General features: G+C 40.1%; 1 protein-coding gene across 1 annotated transcript; it reads right to left on the bottom strand.

Moving 5' to 3' along the window:
• Window positions 1-3,195: 3,195 nt before the first annotated feature.
• On the bottom strand, window positions 3,196-18,843 carry LMNTD1 (lamin tail domain containing 1). Its single transcript, XM_061356473.1, has 5 exons — window positions 18,811-18,843; window positions 15,819-15,995; window positions 11,678-11,889; window positions 10,226-10,398; window positions 3,196-3,727 (listed from the first exon to the last, which is right to left on the bottom strand). Exons 1-5 carry the CDS (start codon window positions 18,841-18,843, stop codon window positions 3,633-3,635), a joined length of 690 nt encoding a protein of 229 aa, XP_061212457.1. The 3' UTR covers window positions 3,196-3,632.
• Between the last annotated feature and the right edge of the window lie 342 nt (window positions 18,844-19,185).

Genomic DNA, 19,185 nt, shown 5'->3' with positions numbered 1-19,185 from the left:
CTGCTCATAGATAAGCCAGCCTCTTTTCTTATCCTCTGGTTCCCACTGAGCCCCACAGAAGAGTTTGGAGGGCAGCCAGCATTGTCCTCTCTCTTCTGCTTTCTCTCACCCACAAAGCAGACACCTGCACTGGGACAGACAGCTACACTTCTGATCTCACCCTGTCAAGTAATCAAATTTCACTTCCAAAATATTCTAAGCTTTCCCAAAGCTTATTTTCCATCTAGAAAAAAAGGTACATTTTGGTCAACTGGCTACAAGGGTAAACCCTCTTGATTATTGCCATCAGACTTTCTTGACATTAAATGCTATGTAAACCCAAGTTTGAGAACAACATAAATTACTCAGGAAGTGCTTAGCAGCAAAGGTGAAGAAGAAAGGAATTAATTATTATTTTTTTAAGAATTTGGTTAGTAGCAAGCAGCAGACTGTTTTATCTTGGTATGGTTTATTTTGGGATTTTTTTTCTTAGGAAACACGTGAACCAGATTGATTCCTCTTGTCCTGTCCTGAGAAGCTGAAAGATTGAGGTCCAACAAGTTATTCCTGTTCAAGCCAACCAAGCTTTAAATTTGCTGTCTCTTCTTCCTCCTAATAGCTGGTGACTGGATACCACATCCTGGGAAATCATACTGTTTACTAGATATTTGTGACTCTTCCTCCTCCTAGAGAAAAGTAAAATTGTAGCATGTATTAAGATGTGAAGATCTCTCTGAGATGAACTGAAAGGGCAAGGCAGATGGGATCCTCGCATGTGCAGTTTTTCTAAGTGAATGTTTAAAGCCTATGGGTCATATGGCAACCTTCCTCACTCCATCCTAACATGGCACTTCTATCTTGATTCAGAAGTGCCCCCTCCAGGAGCCAGAAGTCAGTCCTTTCCCACTCCATTTTTCACTTATCTACTAAGACAGCAGACAAAGGAAAGCTATTCATTATGCTGGCAAATACTGTTCACTTGGAATTGGAAGGAAATCCACAATTCCTCTCAATATCAGATAGCCAGTCAGTGCCAATTGGACATGCATTTCATTGGTAAACCAGGAATTTATTATCACTATTAAGTTATGGGAGCTCAGTTCATACTGATAATTCTCTACAATTAATACATAGTACAGGACACGTTGCCTATAGGATACTTTGTGAAGGTGTTTATAAAGGTAGTCTGTGGGAAAACTTACTAGTGTAGCCAATGTGACCACTGAGGTCCCAGGGATCTAACTGCCTCTATAGATATTCCATTAAAAATAAGTAGTCTGGGGGGGTTGTTGTTTAGCTTAAGTCATTTTGAAAGTGAAACAGATTAAGCCAGAAAAAGGGTGTTCTAGTTTGGAATAAGACTATCCATATAGTATGCACTGAGTGATTTAATTTTACCTGTTCCAATTTCCCCCATTGAAACCAACTTTAAATGGGACTAAACCTTTTGTGCTGCTGAGCCATCAATCTCTGGTCTCTCTCAAATCTCCAGTCTACTATGTGGTTTCATGACTGAGAAGTTGGGACTATATGAGCATTATGATTGTTTCTATAGGAGCATAAGACCATAATGAGTGAGTAGACCTTACACCCAAACTTTGTCTTAATAATCGTTACAACACTACAAATACATACAACATTTGAGAAAATCATTAACCACTGCCTGTAACAATCATTAGCAGTAAAATACATAAAATTATCTTTATAAGGAATTAGCATGTGAATTTGCTTGTGCTTGAGAGGCCATTCTGCAAAGCTGCACACAAGTTCACCTCACTGTATGCACCTTGCTTTTAGAAGCATGTCCCATGGTCCTTTAAGCTGCAATAAACTCAGCTGCTCTGTTATTTCTTATCCTTTGCAAGAGCTCACATATCTGTAGCTCTCTGTCTCAGCTGGTTTGGACACCTCTTCATGGCAAAATGAGAAGTGGGCAGCCCAGCTGAGAGTTTCTCTTGGGATTTAATCTATTGCTCTTGACAGAAAGCATAACTCTTATAAGGTGAAAGGATTTTGTAAGGAGTATCTGAATGAAAGCTTGACTCAGCTGTGAAGCAGATATATTTTTAGGGCTCTGCATTAAACCCAGCAGGGTTTAATGAGCTGCTACAGGACAGCTAAGTAAGTGTCAAGCTAAACTTTTAAACGTATTGCAATCTGAAGTATTCTTTTAAATCTCTTTTTCTGAAGATAAAACAAACATCCTTGTTTTCATCTGCTCTGAGAGAACTGTATGCACAGAATTAGTTACTGCTGATAACATTACAGGTCACAGGATGAGCTGTTTCCTGAGCTGTGAAATTTTCACAGTGTGAACCAGCATCAAAGCCCATAGTGCTAAGGGCTTTCTCCCCATAAAGCTTTAAAATGTCACGTAGTTGTATTTGGATATTGCAATAGTTCCACTGAACCCTGAATATTGTGAAGCAAATGTAGAGATTAGAAAGCAAGTTACTTGGTCATGGTTTTCTTGAGTGTTCAGCAAGTTTCTCAGGAACTGTAGGATTCTCAACCAAAAAGCATTTAATCTAGTGTCACTGACAAAAATACTAATTCATTGCACTTCTAAAGTGCCTCTCATCTAAAGATAGAAAAGCTTTTCTACAAACACTGCTGACTCACACTGCCCCTAGGAGATATGTGCTATTACTATCATTTTAGATAAGATAAAACTGTAGCACTGATATATTTATTTAAGTCTGTACCTGGGCAAAGAACCCCACTTTATGCATACAGTGAGCAGACAGACACAAGCAATAATTCCCCAGTTTCTTTTCTGATACTTCTTTTACTTCCTATTACTTACACATATATGTATATAAATGTATTTATACTTTTGTATTTATACTTTTTATATGTATATAAATGTATTAATACTTTGGAGAACATAAACCATGGTAAGTAGCATCACTACATATTGCACGATATAATAATTATGACACTAGGTTGTATATATGGGTTGTTTGCTGGACAAAATCCATCAATTCTTACAGCTTTTGTAACAGAACCTAAGAAGAAGGGGTAGGAAATTGGAATGATATTTAACATGCCACAAGACATTTCCAACATCTGCGTATCTAATGATATTTTGTAGTACAAAAATAGAGGAAAGATTCTGCGTTACAATGAATCATGCAACTGATACTAAGTCATATCAAGCAACCAGCTCCCAAGGAAGGATCTAGAAATCAAGAAGCTTGAAAGAGGAACTTGCAACAACTTAAGTCTGAGGGTCTACATATTTACATGTGAGGGCTTCATTACTGATCCTAGATTCTAGGTCTTTAGGTGAGGCAGTGCAAACAACAGTCTTCAAATAGATAAAATACATATATATACATGGGTGTGCACTTAAACCTTCTTTTCCCTAGAAGGAACAGTGCAAATAGATTCCAACTCAAAGCAAACCTAAGATGTACACATAAAGTTCTCTAGACTTAGATGCATGTTGCTGTGAGCAAGTTGCAGTTCCTGAATCCAGATGCTTTGTATTTGTGGTCTGGCATAGGCCTTTCTCACAGAGAGAAGACTAAAAGAATTTCCAACAAAACAGAGAAATCCTTGCATTTCAAAATGTGGATTTTCCTAAGCTCTACCGTTCTTTGTTGAGATTTTTTGTGTTTGTTTACTTTGAAAACTGTATTGTAGCAACTCTACTCACCACTGCTGAGGAGGCTGACTTTTGCCTTTCTCACGCAGCTGGGGACTGAAGGATTTTTCTTCTTGCTAGTTCCTGCATACAGAGTGCCTGTTGATGACAACAGTCATTATTTCCACATACCTACTTTTAAAAGAAAGTCAGTTTAGAAAACAAGGATGCTAACAACAAAAGCTCTCTGTTTTTTCTGACTCTATGGAAGAACATTTTAAATAAAGCCACATTGGGATAAACAATCACATGCAAGGTCACCAGCTGTCACTAAGATACCTTTACTTTAAAGGATCAAACCCTCTCTTGCAGACTTTCAGTTGATTGGATATTAGCAAGCATTCATTGGCCAAAAGCACAGTTGCGCTGGCTGTCCATGAACAACACGTGCTTTTCCAAAACCTTATCAGCCTCTGAACGGAGATCACGTCACTTTCCTCCCCACTGTCACTTTCTCTCTAGTTGATGCTCTCAGACTACCTGCCTTATACCATCTCCACAAGTTTCACTGCAAAAATCATTGTCTTTGGCTCCCTATTTTTGCTGCCTGCAGTTCTCCATAAATTCCTGGCAGGGAGGGAGCAAACTTTTTCATTCCTTGACCTTGGATATTTGTCATTTCCTTGAGCTGTGTTCAACCCTAATCTCAGCCTTGGACATACTTTTACCATGGAATCAGCTTTTAAATGGCCCCACATTTCTACTGACATGAACACCACCTTTAAGCAAGTTCACTTGGAGGTTTCATAAGTGCTGGGTATTGTTATTACATGAGAGCAATTTTCAGAGGTGAATCTCTGGACTTAATTTTATCACTCCATTATGTGACTCGGTCACAGACTGTATGTTGTAATGGGTGACAAGAAGATAAAGTGTCATCCTCAGTCATGGTTTCTTGAAGGTCAGGTTGTTCTGCCAAGATTATCTGGGAGCGAATTGCTTTTTCACAGGCCAACCTGACACTTGCTACCACAGTTTTTCCATAGCAATAAGTTTGCAAAAGAAGCAAAGGGCAGTAAATGTACTTTTCAACCAGACAGCTCTACTTAGCAGTGTTCACGTCTCAAAGGCACTGCAGCTCTCCAGATTTTCCTTTCAGTGGCAACTGGAGCTTAAGAGTGCCAAATGTGTTAGCACATTTCAGCATGGTGACAGCATTTTGTCTGGTAGGTGATACTAATGACCACCAAGCAAGCTGGCTCTACCGACTTTTTGAGGCAGTTCACAGGACAGCGTGCTTCATACATCCTACTGTTACCTCTGGTTAGCCAAATCAAAAGTAGCAGAAGTATTTGGATTTCCTAAATTCTTAAGAAAGCCTCTTAACAAGGTGCTCTTTCTCAACAAACCATTGCTAAATCTTCAGTTTTTTCCAGTGACACTGAAGTATTCATAATGTAATATATATTTGACCATGAGAGAAGTATTCATAATGTAGTATATATTTGACCATGATAGAAGGAGATGAATTGAAAGAGCTGTACTTGTTTGTATTGTTTGAAGATGTTGGCAATAATCTTGCACAATTTCCATATTTGGCCACAAAGAGTTATTATTCACCCCCCCTCCCCCCCCCCCCAATTTTCCCAAGTTTTTCCCTCAGAAACAGGTCAGAATGATCTGTTTTGTTTTGCTTTTCATGGAACACTGAAAGTACACAGATGCACATAGCTAATAGCTAAGCAAATAATTTTGACAGACTGGCATCCTTCCTGGCAGGTAGGGAAACACAGTCAGGTCATAAGATACCAAGGCTGAGAAAGCAGGGATAAAGAAACCAGAATTGCTGTGTTTCTCATAAAATGATGGCACAGCATTTGGTACCTAATAAACAAAGCCAGGGTATTTTGATAGATTTATGTCACCAGAATGGTGTCCTTTACTGGACCATCCTTTCCCTTAGCACTGCAGAACCTTGGAATTCCAGGTAATTAATCTGCACCCAGTGAAAAACCGAAAACTTATCTTAGGGTTTTGAAGGCTACAGAAGAACTTAAGCTGGCAGAGGGCACAAACACACTCAAAGGGGTAGACTGCTGGAGCACTTGACTGTCAGCCAGCATGAGTGAGGAAACTGAGATGCTTTGCTTTCTGTCTTATTAATGATAGGAACAATTAATTCATCTGCACTGGTCAGTTGAAATACTGGAGAAAGCAGCTGACTTAGTTTCTCACCATGGGATATCACTGTAATATTTTGATTGACCTCTTGCTACTCAGAAAGTAGCATCTGCATGTTTGTACATCACTTATGTTATTGCCAATAATATGTCCTCCTCCTAAGGCAAAAGAGAAGAATCTGCAGACATTTCTCACTGCTCACTGAAAATTGCATGGCCAGTCCCACAGACAATGGAATCCCTTGGGACAAGCCAAAAGAACAAATTCATCATGATGTAAGTGCATCTCATCCCAGTCAGCTCTCAGTTTCTGGGACAAAAACCATGAGAACCAGTGGGGAGAACAGAAAGCTAGCAGGCTTGATCAACCTGCTAGAGAAGATGGTGATAGGAATTGGCTCCTTTTCACTGAAATGTGTACTAAATATGTTCCTTGTCTGCAGGTTCAATTTGCCACTGAAAGCTTAATTAGCTTTCCTCAGCAACAGGAAACATTCGGATTGACAAAACTTGCTGGTCTTGGCTGAGGCTTCATAGTGCTTACTTCTCAAATACATTCCACTGTTATTTTTATACGCCTTCCAAAATTCACAGCTGAGCATTTTGATTCAGAGTGAAATTCATCATCAACAACAGAAAAACACCATCACCAGTGATGCATTTCTGAGGGAAATGCAAGGTAGAAGCCCAGCCTGAACTTTGTGACTTATGAAAGCGGCAGTTCTTCCCCTCTTATCTTTCTGTCCAAGAAGAAAATGGGGCTACTTGAGTGAAAAGGAAACCAATCAGCTCAACAGCTAAAGGCTATAAATTAAAGACAGTGAGAAATGAAGCTTTTTGTAGGTAACTTACAAGGTCTTTTGTTGTCAGCACCAAAGAAAACTGTTCAGAAGGGTCTCAGGAGGGACTTAAAAGGCAAAAGAGGACAAATGGTAAGGTGTCAGTTAAAATTTTATATGGATGGGTATGTGCTGAAAGGAATAGCTACCACACACCCTACCATCATCTTTTCAACTGCAACAACTCAAGAGTAAAGTGACAGGAGTCACTGGAACCGGGTAGTGAAAATCCTGTTCTCTAGCAGCTGTAAAGGTAAAATGCTGAGCTGCATGAGGAGGGGAGGCAAAGAGTGTCACAACACCATTATGCCATTAAACACACTTTATTTTCTACTGGAATATGGTGGACTGCTGCTATTAACATCCCTCAAAACAGAGACTGAAAAGATAATGTTTTATTATTATAGAGGAGAGCTAGGAGCTAGAAAGGATACAATGGGTGTATGAGAAACTAAATACTTTAAGCTAATAGGCAAATACCATCAAACAGTATCCTCTGTGAGGCCCATCACTGCAGTTTTGATTGGGCCTTTGTGTTTCTGAAATATGAACATATTCTGATCTGATAGTCCAGTAAAATTAAGTATCTAAGATGGAAATGCAAAAATATTTGAATCACTAACTCAGTTCAAAGGCATTGACCTAACTGCGTTGTGTTATGGCATTAGGAAAGTAACTAACCATACTTAAAGATAACAGTGATTAAAAATGTGCTTCCGGAGGAAAACAAGTTAACAATACTGATTTCTGTAAGTCTTGATATTATAAAGCATTTAAGAGCATGTTGGAAGAGTCCTTAATGAATAAGGAAGCTTTCTTTGACCAGGATCTAAGCAAGACTGCATTTAGGCATACGACTCTGGACCTCAGTGTTCATGTCAGTTATAAGGCTGCTAGTTAAGAATTTTTAAGAAGGAAAGAAAAATCAAAAAGGGAAAAAGAAAGTAGTCATACATTTTAAAATCATTATTCCATCATCTGTTTGAAAATCATCATTCCACCACCATCAGTAGTAATGTCTAATGACATAGTTATAGAAATCTGATTAAAGCACTTGTAATTCTTGTGCTGTAATAAAATAAAAATGACGCTTACATCTCTAAATCAATTTCTGGAAAAATCTGGCAGTAATATGTACCATGCATGAATATTTATCAGAGGGAAACAATGGTAATACCTACACTTAATTTTTAATCTGAGATCTTGGATATTGTTAACTTTCCTGGCAGTATTAAGAGGAAGAATTTCATGATTTGGTAGTGAAAAGAGCTGCAAATGAGCCATAAGTAAAAAAAGTTGAATTTTTTTTTTTTGCAAAGATCTGAGAAAGAGAGACTGAGGGTATGCAGGTTGCATGTGAAAACCTACAAAACCCAGATATATTTAATGTGTGACAGATCACCTTGCTTTGAGTTCTGCCTTCAGAGCTCCCACACTCAGGAAATAAGTCTACAGGCAGGCACTCTCTACCTGCCTGCATCCCTGTGCCCTGGAACAACGTGACTGCATTACAGTCTCAGGAGCTGGTTTGGTTTGGTTTCATACTGATTGCTTCATTGGAAAACATTTTAGTCTTAATGGTTGTTTGCAAGGAAAAAAGAAATTAATCTTGAAACCAAATTAGCTTGTGACAGAAGATGGGAATATAGCCAAGAAGACTGCATGCAGGTCACCCATATCATAGCAGCAAACTCCCTTTAACTTGGGAAAAGCCCTGAGGGATGTTCTGCTTGTGTCCATAGCACTTTGGGTCCAAAAAGGAGCATATCTGTGGAGTGGAGATGCCACTTCCCTCACTGGCTGTGCTCGAGTTCACATCACAGACCATTATCAAGTGCACAAGCTGGCTTGCTCTTGAATGAAACTGAGCCAGATGTCCTCTGGAGACTTTCCTCAAGAACTCTAGATGTTAAGCAGGTATTCAGACAGAAACCACCTTGTGCAGTCCAGTGGTGAGCATGAGTGGGCTACACAGCAGCCTAGGAAGTTTCATACCTACACCATGTAGGGGTAGGTGCCCCTCATAGCCTGTTGGATCTGTCCAGAGCTGGGACAAAGTAAATCACCCTTGAAATATGTACAGGGTGGATGCCAGGTTTGCAGCATCAAGGGGTCTGCTCTATAGACTTGTTTCTATTTGTCTGCAGCATTTGCTCATCTTAACACAACCTCTGATGCCACCAGCATCCCCAGGTGGCAGGTGCCAATTTCCATTTTGTGACAAGCTTTTCCCTGTCCAGGAAGCTAGCAGAACAGATATGGGGGCCCCAGCTCTGCGGAATACCAGAGCAATGCAGAATGAGACAAAGTAAGTTTGGTAAATTAGACAAATCAGGATTATACAAAATAGACACCTGGTAACTGATGCTACCAATGATTAAAACAGAGCAGGAAACAAACCATGAAATGAGGTCTATTACAACTGGCTTCACGAGGTTTTAATCTTTGTCTGGATATAACAGTTGAGAAGGATCTTCCTGACTGCCCTCACTGGTTTTAGGATTACTATTTAGGTGTGTAAAGCTAAGCAGGAGCATTAATGTTTTCTTGAGTCAAGCTGAAAGGCTTTCCCTAAGCTAGAACTCCTAGAAATGGGAAAAAACTCCTGACAGCTGTGTAGTCACATATCTACACCAGTCACAGGGTCATCTCCTTAGTGTATAGAAATAATTTAACTAGTCTTTGTTCACTAAACAAAGAATGAGTGTTTCAAAGCTGTCTTCACAACCTGGATACCTAGTTCCTTTAAAATTAATGGCATCTGAGCACTTAAAACTTTCCAGTGATTTAAAATGCTAGGTAATGAGCACATCTGGAAGATTGTACTATAGATCATTAAAGCTCCTTTTCATTTACATATTCAACCTAAGCTTTTCTGTGTTTCATTTGGTCCTATTCCTTCTAGTTCTGTTTCCTGGATCTAAGACTGTTTCCTCTCTTGCTGTGAGGGTTGAATCCCCTTGCATGACAATCACCTTGCTTGTCTAACACAAATTTATCTCTTTTCAATCTTCCTGAACCAATCTCTTCAGATCCTTTTCCACCCTGTCATCTTCTCCTAAAGTCTTTGCAGCGTGTCCACAGCTTTCTGGGTTTGATGTACCCAAATTACACACTGGCTTTCTCACCACTGCCTAATTAACAATTCACAGACAGTATAAGAGTCTCTTACAGATTCTTATTTAATTTTCTAAATGCATCAGTATTAGTAACAATAGCCTCCTCACAGTTTACTGACACATGCAGCTCTATAGAGCTTCCAGGGGGAATGCAAGACAATCCATTGGGGTGCATGAAGAAAATATTTTCGTAATATTAATGAATAGAATTTAATTTCAAAATACTTTTAAAATAGGTTTAAAAAAATCTTTATCCCATCCTTTTAAGTTTATATTGATGTATATGCTTTACAATATACATAATGTATTATTGCAGGCATAAATGTACATAATTTACACATAAATAGAAGTACATATGTTGTTACTGGAATGGGGGTACAATGTAAGTTTGGAGAACTCCTGATACAGAAGAGGTGGTAACATATATGTATTTTAAGTCTTAAGCTATTTGTGTCAGAAAGTCCACCCTGTTGCCACTGTGCATGCTACAGCATATACCACATCTGCTGTTGAACTCACCTGGCACAGGGTCAGGCCTTGAAGACTGACACCGGGACTGCCTACACAAGCTGCTGCCATCATTCCCCATGGTTAATGGTCTACTCAGGGAAAAGTGAGGGTGTGTAGGAGTGTTTGGGCTTTGGCACCAGGCGCTCTGATTAAGGAAAAGGGATGCAAAGGTCTTTTTTTCCCTGTAAACAGAAATTCAATTAAGTTTTCTGTATTTCACACATTTAGCACATGCATGTATGTACACAGGATATAAAAAACAAGTATATTCTATCTACTACTGCATTATTTATTGTATTGCATTAGCATATTTATTATTGAATTTTGCCTAGGTTTACCATGTTTAATGCACACATACATTACATTTATGTGATATAGCTAACAAACAGCAGACATAGATTTGACACATTCTGCATTTAGCTGTAGGTGGAAGAAATGCAACTTCTGTATTGTTTGACATATGCATTATAATTTACCGTTTGCCTTTGGTTATAATTCTGCCAGCCTTGTACTCTTTGCACTGAATTTTTTCATCATTTCTCCCTGTTTCTGACTTAGGTTCTTTGGCAAGTTTGAGCAAAAGTCATTTAGCCATTTCTGATACAAAGCTTGTGAAGAACAGCTGGTTCAACCTATGCTGGAAACTATTCATCTTCTGAATATCTCCAGCCACAGTCTGGAGAAGAAATTTAGAGAACAATTACCCCAGACAGAAGGTTCACCCACTATTTTTTTGTGAAAAATATATCCAGATTGGTCAATCCTTTATTTCTGAAATACATGTTTTTCTGTTATGAACCTAGCTTAAAAGCCCCTGGAGCCGGAAATTTGGAAGTGACTTACTTAGAAAAAAACCATCAGTATTGCATTCCTCATTTAAAACCATTGAATGACTCATCTCAGGGGTTCCTATCTGAGACCTGGGTGCCCAAACTCAGCTGCAGCATCTAAAGCAACGAACACAATTTTTCATAGCGCTGCCGATTTTAAGTTTGATACAAAGGCCAGAAGACATTTCTGAAGCAATTTAGGAAGCAATGGTTACAAGTCCCTAGCCCAGTTCAGAGTGCAATGACCTGAGAGAAGACTGAGTTCAGGCCCATCCTTCTCAAGACAAAGGAAAAGAGTTCTCCAACTTTAACATTTTTTGCTGAAAGCTTTCCAAGTTGTGGTCTCTAAGGGATGCCAGCCAAACACTTGGGACTCAAAGAATAACATATAATAATAAAGTCATATTTTAAGAAGAATTTTATCTTCTGCTTAGTTTTTATTGACAATGAATGCACTGCTATCAGAAGCTTTGGTCTGGATTCCCGTTTGAAGGTTAAGGTTAATTCCAATTTTAAAAATTCCCCAGCTTTTCAGGATTTGCTTACCAAGATGCTCATTTAAAGCCGCTTACTGACAGAGCCAGACTGGCACAATGCTCCTATTAGACTACACACAATAAATGTCAGATACCTTTTGATGAAGCTTGGTCTTTTTTTACTTGTTTGCCATGGGCCAGCCATGTTCCACTCTGTATCAGTTATTGTAGATTCCTGTTCCTTTTCACATTGCTCTCTTGTTGTAGAGAAAGTTGGTATAATAATGTTCTCAGGTTCTTCACTTTCCCCTGTCGCCATCAATTCTTGCCTGGTGGTCCAGTAGAGAGAAGTGTACCAAGCAACAGCCTGATAAAAACCCCACCAACATATCACTGTTTATTTATATTCTACATCTTTTCATCAAGATAATTGTTTGCTGTAGACAAACTAGAAGGGCTGAAAGGGTAGGCACTCCTACGTATTCCAGAGTTATTTATCATTAGAAAGATAAATACTAATCACAACCACTGAATTCCAGCTTTTTTCATTGGTCTTTAAAATCCATTTCCAGTCTTTAAATATATTTAGGTTAGACTCATCTAAGAGCCTTGAAATTCCACTGCTCCAATTCAGTAAATGAAACAAAGAAAGAGAGAAAAGAGGACATGACAATTCTGAAAGTATGTCAAAGGCTGCTGAAGGAAGAAAAGGCAAACTGTTCTTCATGTCCACAGTGGATAGGACAAGAAGAAATGGACTAAACCTGAGGCAGAAAAAGTTCAGTTTAGGCACTAGCAAAGCTTTTCTGAGCATGGAGAGAGTGAGGCACTAAAGCAGATTGCCTGGGGACATAGTGGAGTCTCCATTACTGAAAGTCTTGCAGAGCTACCTAGGTAAGCCACAGCCAGAAGCAATCCTGGCAGAGGTAATCACATCTCAAGTTCCCTTTCAGCCTCTGATTCCCTGGTGCTGATGTGATAGCAAGTATAGCCAAACTGAGCTAGAAGAGGAGTAAATGTGAAAAGGTGACACCAAAAGTCAAAGTTCACTTAACATTTTGTAAGGGGTAAATTATGCTACCTTGGGGAAGCTGTATATCTTACACTGTTTATGACAGTCACTGGTCCTTTCCATATTGTCAGTAGCGTGACTTTGTGTAGATAAAAATGGCCAAAAACCATAGTTGCCACTGGACAACTATAAGATAAAAATTTATCTTGGACTTTCTCTCATCCTCAAATCAACACAACTTTGCATAAAGATATTCAACACAGTTGCCAAGCTGATGACAGTTACTAATGAGCAGCCATGGGCTGAATAGCCCTGCGCATAGCTGGATCTTTCATGGCTGTAACACAGTGGAAAAGGACAGTGGGCTGGCAATTCACACTGCTTCAATTGCTGTGAGGATGTTAGCCTTTCATTCAACAAGTGGTGTTTTTCTTCAGTTCCTAATAATTAACATCCACAGAGGCAAGGTTAACATAGAGAGATCACAGCTTTGCTATGTCTGGATTGCTTGTGCTTGATTCTACAAGCACTTTAACAATATGATTGGTGATATGGTTTAGAGCGAGGTGTCCCTGCCCATGGCAGGGGTGTTGGAACTTGATGATCTTAAGATCCTTTCCAACCCTAACTATTCTATGATTCTGTGATCCTAAATCTCTGAAAGAAGTCCAGTGATGCAGCTGTTTGGGTAAGGAAATGCAGTGACTTTGCTCACTTGGCCACTAGGCTCACAGAGAACGATAGTACAGTCAAGGCTTATCCTAAATCTCTTCAGGTCCTTCCAAAGAAGATCCGGCGGAAATCTGCGAATCACCATAGCATCTGCTGCCCAAACCTGCAAAAAAATTAGTTTAAAGACAAAATGGCTCCTGAATATTTATACAACATAAGAAGGTAGTAAAAACATGAGGTTTTCCTTTTTCATTGTTATTTCTGTAGCACTGGTCACTATTTGATCTGTGAAATCAAAGCTGAAAGAACTTTATTTCAAGACTTGCAGCTTAGTTATAGTGATTATTTTCAAGTGCCTCTCCTGTGGATTAACAGAGATTAGCAAAGGCACATTTTTCAAGGTGTGCTAGTAAATCCTGGGTTTTTTGGTCTGGCTTGCTGAGAGTAAGATTAAAAGTAGGCAGTTTCTTTTACTTACTGAATTACCAGGGGCATATTGGAAGAGATCTGTGATATCAGGTTTAAAATTCCAGTCTCTGCTTGATTTTGGATTCCCTCTGTTCATTTTCAATTCCCTCTTGTCTCTACTGGAGACAAGAAATTTCATGTACTTTTATCTTTATACAAAAGATTTAACAACACTGTGCTTTATAAAGTGAACACAATTATCTGTGACCTTTATCACTAACACAGTAGCAAAGGGACCTGTTATGAAAACATTTCTCTTACATAAGACGACCACAGCAAGCTTTTGCAAACACTGTTCCTCAAGGATTTAGCAGTTGCCATCTGTGAGAAAATGGCTTCAACCATTTCCTGGGAGCCAAACCAATTATCATCCAATTTTAAAGGAGAAGTATCTACAAAAATACATAAAATGCTCTCTTCCAAAAATGCTCACCATACAGCACTTTGCTAAGGTGTATTTTGTGGCTTTTTCACACATACATCAGAAGACACAATTGACTGCAGCTCTTTTGAGGCACTGCCAGCTTGCATTTCCAGCTTTCTTATAAGAGGGCTCACACAGAGCTACATTGACCTGCGCTGAGCTTGGTGATGAATATGGACTCTGCCTCCTTTTGTTTTGAGATGCCTCAGTTTTCATTTCAGGAAAAGAAAGAAGGCTGGTGGTAAAAGAGGCTTCAGACCATATTCCAAGCATCCACACTGGCATCTAACTTCAGCATTTTGCCTTGATTCATCTGTTGCACTCACGGGGAACTGGGGGCTGGAAGTCCTCCCTGGCTGACTATCAGACACAGTCACTATTGTATGTCAATTTTAGATGCAAGAGTTGTCAGCACAAATACAATCCTTTAAAATTAACAGAAAGGCAGAATTTTTCTGCTTGTGTATGCTGAAATAGAAGCTGTGGAGGACCTTCTGCCTTTGTCTTTTACCTTGTTCTCCCCAAAGCCCTTTAATTATAATGGGAACAACAACCTTGTCAATGACTTCAGCTCTGATCAAGAGCACTTCAAAAAGGACTACCTTTGGGGTGAGTGGCACAAAAGCCAACTAAGGGGAAAACATTTCTGGGGAGATCTGCAAAGTATCTTGCAGCCAGCCAAGCAGTCTGCATCTTTACCCAGTACAGCAACAGCCGTGCCCTCTCTGAGTGTGGGTACATCCCAGAGGTTGCTGGAGTTTGCATGCAGACGCCAGCAGACATTCCTCAGCTACACCTACAGCTGAGCCTTGGTCACATTTAGTTCACATGTTCAAACCTTTTTCATTACCATGGATATCAGATGCTTATATTTGTTATTATGTATTTAAATCTTTTCTGGAGTATGATGAAGACATCTGACTCTTTGCATCTTAGATCCTACCTCCCTCTCTAACTCTTATTCAAACAGGCAAAAAGAGACATCTGAACTAGCTGGAGGGGAAGTAATCTCTGAAGAGCAGCAGCCCGTGCACTGAATTTTTAACGTATGGTTCTGGCACAACATCAAAGGACTGCACATCATCTTCATTTTACAGAATAGGAAATGAAGGCACAGAGTCGCATCATTCTACCTAAAGTCATCCAAGGCAAAGCCAGGACCAGAGCCCCATTGCCAGAACAGTGGTTTATGGCTTTCTCTGCTGGATAACATCTGTCCTCAAGTAGTAGGCACAGTCTGGAAAGCAGCATCACTTTTCTGTTTTATTTTCACTTCAGGCCCTGCTGTAGTGGTACCTCAGACTATACACAAAACCATATTAATTGCTTCAGTAGCAACACATAAACTCATTTCCTTTCAGGTTCTATTATTTGTAGGTTCCTTATACAAGGTTCACACCCTTCATTGACAAACACTGGCACAACTCAGTATTCTAGCAGTAGGGTGAGCCTTTTAGAGGAACAGTGGCTGGAAAAATAATGTATCAAAGAAGGACTTTCTAGGATAGCTTCCCATTGCTGGACAACATGAAATATGTGACAAGTCATGAGAATGCCAGGCTTGTACTGATGATCAGCATCAGGAGCTTCTGAATTCATCATTGTTTGTGAGTGTTAGCCTTTCTGAAAATACAGACTTAAGTTTGACTCTATACCATGAGGCTAAGAGTGTACCCTAGTCTGTCAGCTGGGAAAAGGCAATCAAAGCCCCCACACTCACCGTCACGGTGGAGTTGGGCTCCATCCTGGTCTCAGAGGGAAACCTAAATACAGCTACTGGTTGACCTTTGATGTCTTGCTTCAAGAGATAACCCCCAATGTTCTCATCTTCCTTAGTGGCATGATTCCGGATCTTTACAAAGTGTCCATCTTGATCAACTTCAAGTTTCCAATAGCACTGAAAGAACAGAAGTTGATTTGAAAGCATAAAAGCATTGCTTAATTGAAAATATACATATATTTCCTTATAACAACTAGCCAAGATGTCAGTAATTAATGGTAAGTAAACATACCACAGGCAGAATATTTACAGCACTGCCATTCTACTTTTTATGCAGTGCCTTTCATCTGAAAAAAAAAATAATATCCATTTGCATGAAAATTAGAATATTCTATTTCTTTTCACATTTAGGTAACATCCGTTGCCAACAGAAATAAAAAGATTCTTCGTGGGGCAAAAGTTATCAGTATACCATCTGAATTAGTTTTTGTCTAAATCTTTATGGGCTACAACCTCTAAGGCTGCCTTGGGTGTTTAGCCTGGTATGATTAGTAGGAGTTGTGTAGCTGACCCCCTTTGAAACTTCAGAAAATGCATCTCATCCATCAATATGTTTTTCTCCTCCTGCCTCTCATTGTTTTTTCTTTACTGGAAACAGATATTCCTTATTAACACTTTTTTATTAACTCAGAGGTTCCATGCTACAAGACTGAGATTTCATCCCTCCCCAGTTTCAGAATCACGGCAAAGCAGGCTCTGGTTTGCATCTGCAGTAAGATCGGGGACTTCTTGTAAGCAGGGGAGCATTCAATCTCCCTTAAGCACTGGAAAACAAATTTATCACTTGAGTGTTCCTTTAAGTGGTGCACATGTCAAGGGATCACTTGTAAACACTCAGTCCCAGACTGTAATACTCATCATAGGTCTTATTAGACAGGATATGAACGAAGTCTAAGAATCGTTCAGCTTTTGGTGCAGCATCTACTGCAATAAATTCAATTATTTAACACTGGTGCAGTGTCCTGTCTGTCTTCTGTGAACATAGTGCATTTGCCCTTGCCATGTTCATCTTGTTCTAGTAAGTTTAAGCCATAGATCTCTGTGTGTATAGTAAAGGTTGACCCAACAGCCCAGACAGCCTATGTGCTTCATTAACATAGCCAATCCTCATTCACAATGTGACAAATACTGCCCACCCACTCCAAATAATTCAGCTGTGTGGTGTAGCAGTGAGTCACACTTGCTCACGACAGCCAGGCTGCCTCCAGGCTGCTGCTGGCATTGACAGATTTGGAAGCAGAGCCGCAGAGAACTGCCTCCTCCCTGGCCATAGACAACATGGATATTGAACGCAACACTTGGCTGCTTCTCCTTTGCCTTCCTGCAAACTTTGGGAACTCTAGAGCATCCCTCCTACCGCTCCATCTTGGTCTATCTGTGCTCTGCATCAGCAAGGACAGACCTGGAGATAGCTCACCAGAGATGCAGAGCCTTACAGGGGCTTTGACAGCACAGCAAGGCTGAGGGGCTCCTTGACTTCAGACTCCCCCCTCTTCTGGTTGCTTGCTTTCATCTGTCTGCCTCAGTTTGGCATGTTTCTCCTTCCTCCCTTCTCTTAGGACCACACTAAGCTGGACTGCTGAAATAACCCGGTGTAAAAGGTTTTGTGGGGATGTTATTTTAACCTGAGTACTTTTGGCAGTCTCTGCAAGCTGCTGCACCAGTGCAGCTGAAGGGAAAAAGCTTTGCAGAAGCTGCGACTCAAATCCTGTATGCTTTCTTCATACATTGCTACAGTCCCGGGGCTCCAGCAGTGCCTTAGGACTCCACTGGGCTCTAAAAACAGAATAACACCAGCAACAAAGAGAAATCCCCGATATTTTCACCCTCTGGAAAGATGTAGAGCCAGTTAAGTCAATGGGAGAGGGTTTTTGAACTGTACAGAAAGAACTTCCAGCTTTCCCATTTTTCTCTGTCTGTGCAAGGAAAGTGAAAGAAAAGTTTGGGTGCCAAAATGTATCTAGGAGGAGGACAGGAAAAAGCAGATAAGGAAAGACACCTCCTAAAGTGGTCTTAAAAGGCCATTTTATGATGTAACATTTTAAACAGCAGAATTCTGGAGCAAATAATGAGGGTCAAGGGTAGTGCAACTTTCCCTAAACAAGACCTCAGTTGAACCTACTGAAGCTGAGGAAACTTGGGAATATAAAATGGGCCTGACAGGAGTTTTCGATACAACACATAGGGCTAGCAAAGGAGCAAATGATGGGACATGGGAATTTGGTGTTGGGAGCTGCTGAAGCAAGCAGCACAGAGCTGCCAGCTTGCACCCATGCAATCCCCTGTCTCACAGCCATGCTGGCTGCTGGATACGGTCATATCCAAAGCTGCAAGAGTTTAACAGCACAGTCAGTTGAGCCATGCCTAAAGGTGAATATGGCAAGAGCTGTTAGTGATAAAGAAGAATAAATGGGTTTGATCATCCTTCAATATCAAATGCTTCTGAATCAATTGGGCATGCTCCTGTGCTAGCTCAGTGAGCACAGTACTTTTGACGGGCATGGGCCCTGAGCTTATCATCATGCAATTCTTCCAGGCATAAAAATACAGCCTTCTGCAGACAGCTCCCAGTACCTAGAAGAGCCTAAGAGGAACTGTTAGCTCTTGATAATCCTGGTCTGGGTAGGTGGCTCTCTGGCATCTCCCTTTTGTTCCTGGGAGAATCCATCCACCAGGCCCCTGACTCAGCCCAGGATTAACAGCAATATGTATTCTCTGCCCATACACCCTAAACAGAACCTCCAAATCAAGAGCCGCCTTTCTTTTGTTGACACATTTAAATCTAAAAATTAAAAAGCTTAATTGACTTTGATTAAGTCAGTTTTTCATATGGGCATAGGGTCTGCATATAGCAAAAGAGAAGGAGTGGAAGAAGAAAGGAAGGAAAGCAGATAGGTCCACACCCAAAACCAAGGACCTTGACTCCACTCACCACAAACTTAACAGTAGGTATAATTCTCCTCATGTTACTCCTAAGAGAAGGCAAAGCTCTCTCACACAGGCATCCTCACACTCTTTCCTGCTCTTTTCCTCAGAGACTTCTATCTTCAGTCAGTCACCTTTGCTGTATGTGTCTTTAAATTGTAATTGGATAATCTCCCAGATTTTTGGGGACCCCTTTGCCAGAGGAATTCCTGGGGGTATAACTGCTATTTGATGAAATTTAGAGTGACTAAATTAACTAAAGGCTGACTAAAGATAAGATTCTTTGTTTGAATGGAAATCCTGTTTTACCAGCAACTATTTTTACAGAACCCTGCAATAAAACATGTACGTAGTGCCTTTATGTTCCGGTATAGTTTTCTTC

Source organism: Neopsephotus bourkii, unplaced genomic scaffold, assembly GCF_033783945.1.
Source record: "Neopsephotus bourkii isolate Nb327-2 ecotype Australia unplaced genomic scaffold, CSIRO-AGI_Nbou_v1 NB_107, whole genome shotgun sequence".
In the NCBI taxonomy this organism is placed as follows: Eukaryota; Metazoa; Chordata; class Aves; order Psittaciformes; family Psittacidae; genus Neopsephotus; species Neopsephotus bourkii.
This window is presented reverse-complemented; position numbering and strand designations above follow the sequence as displayed.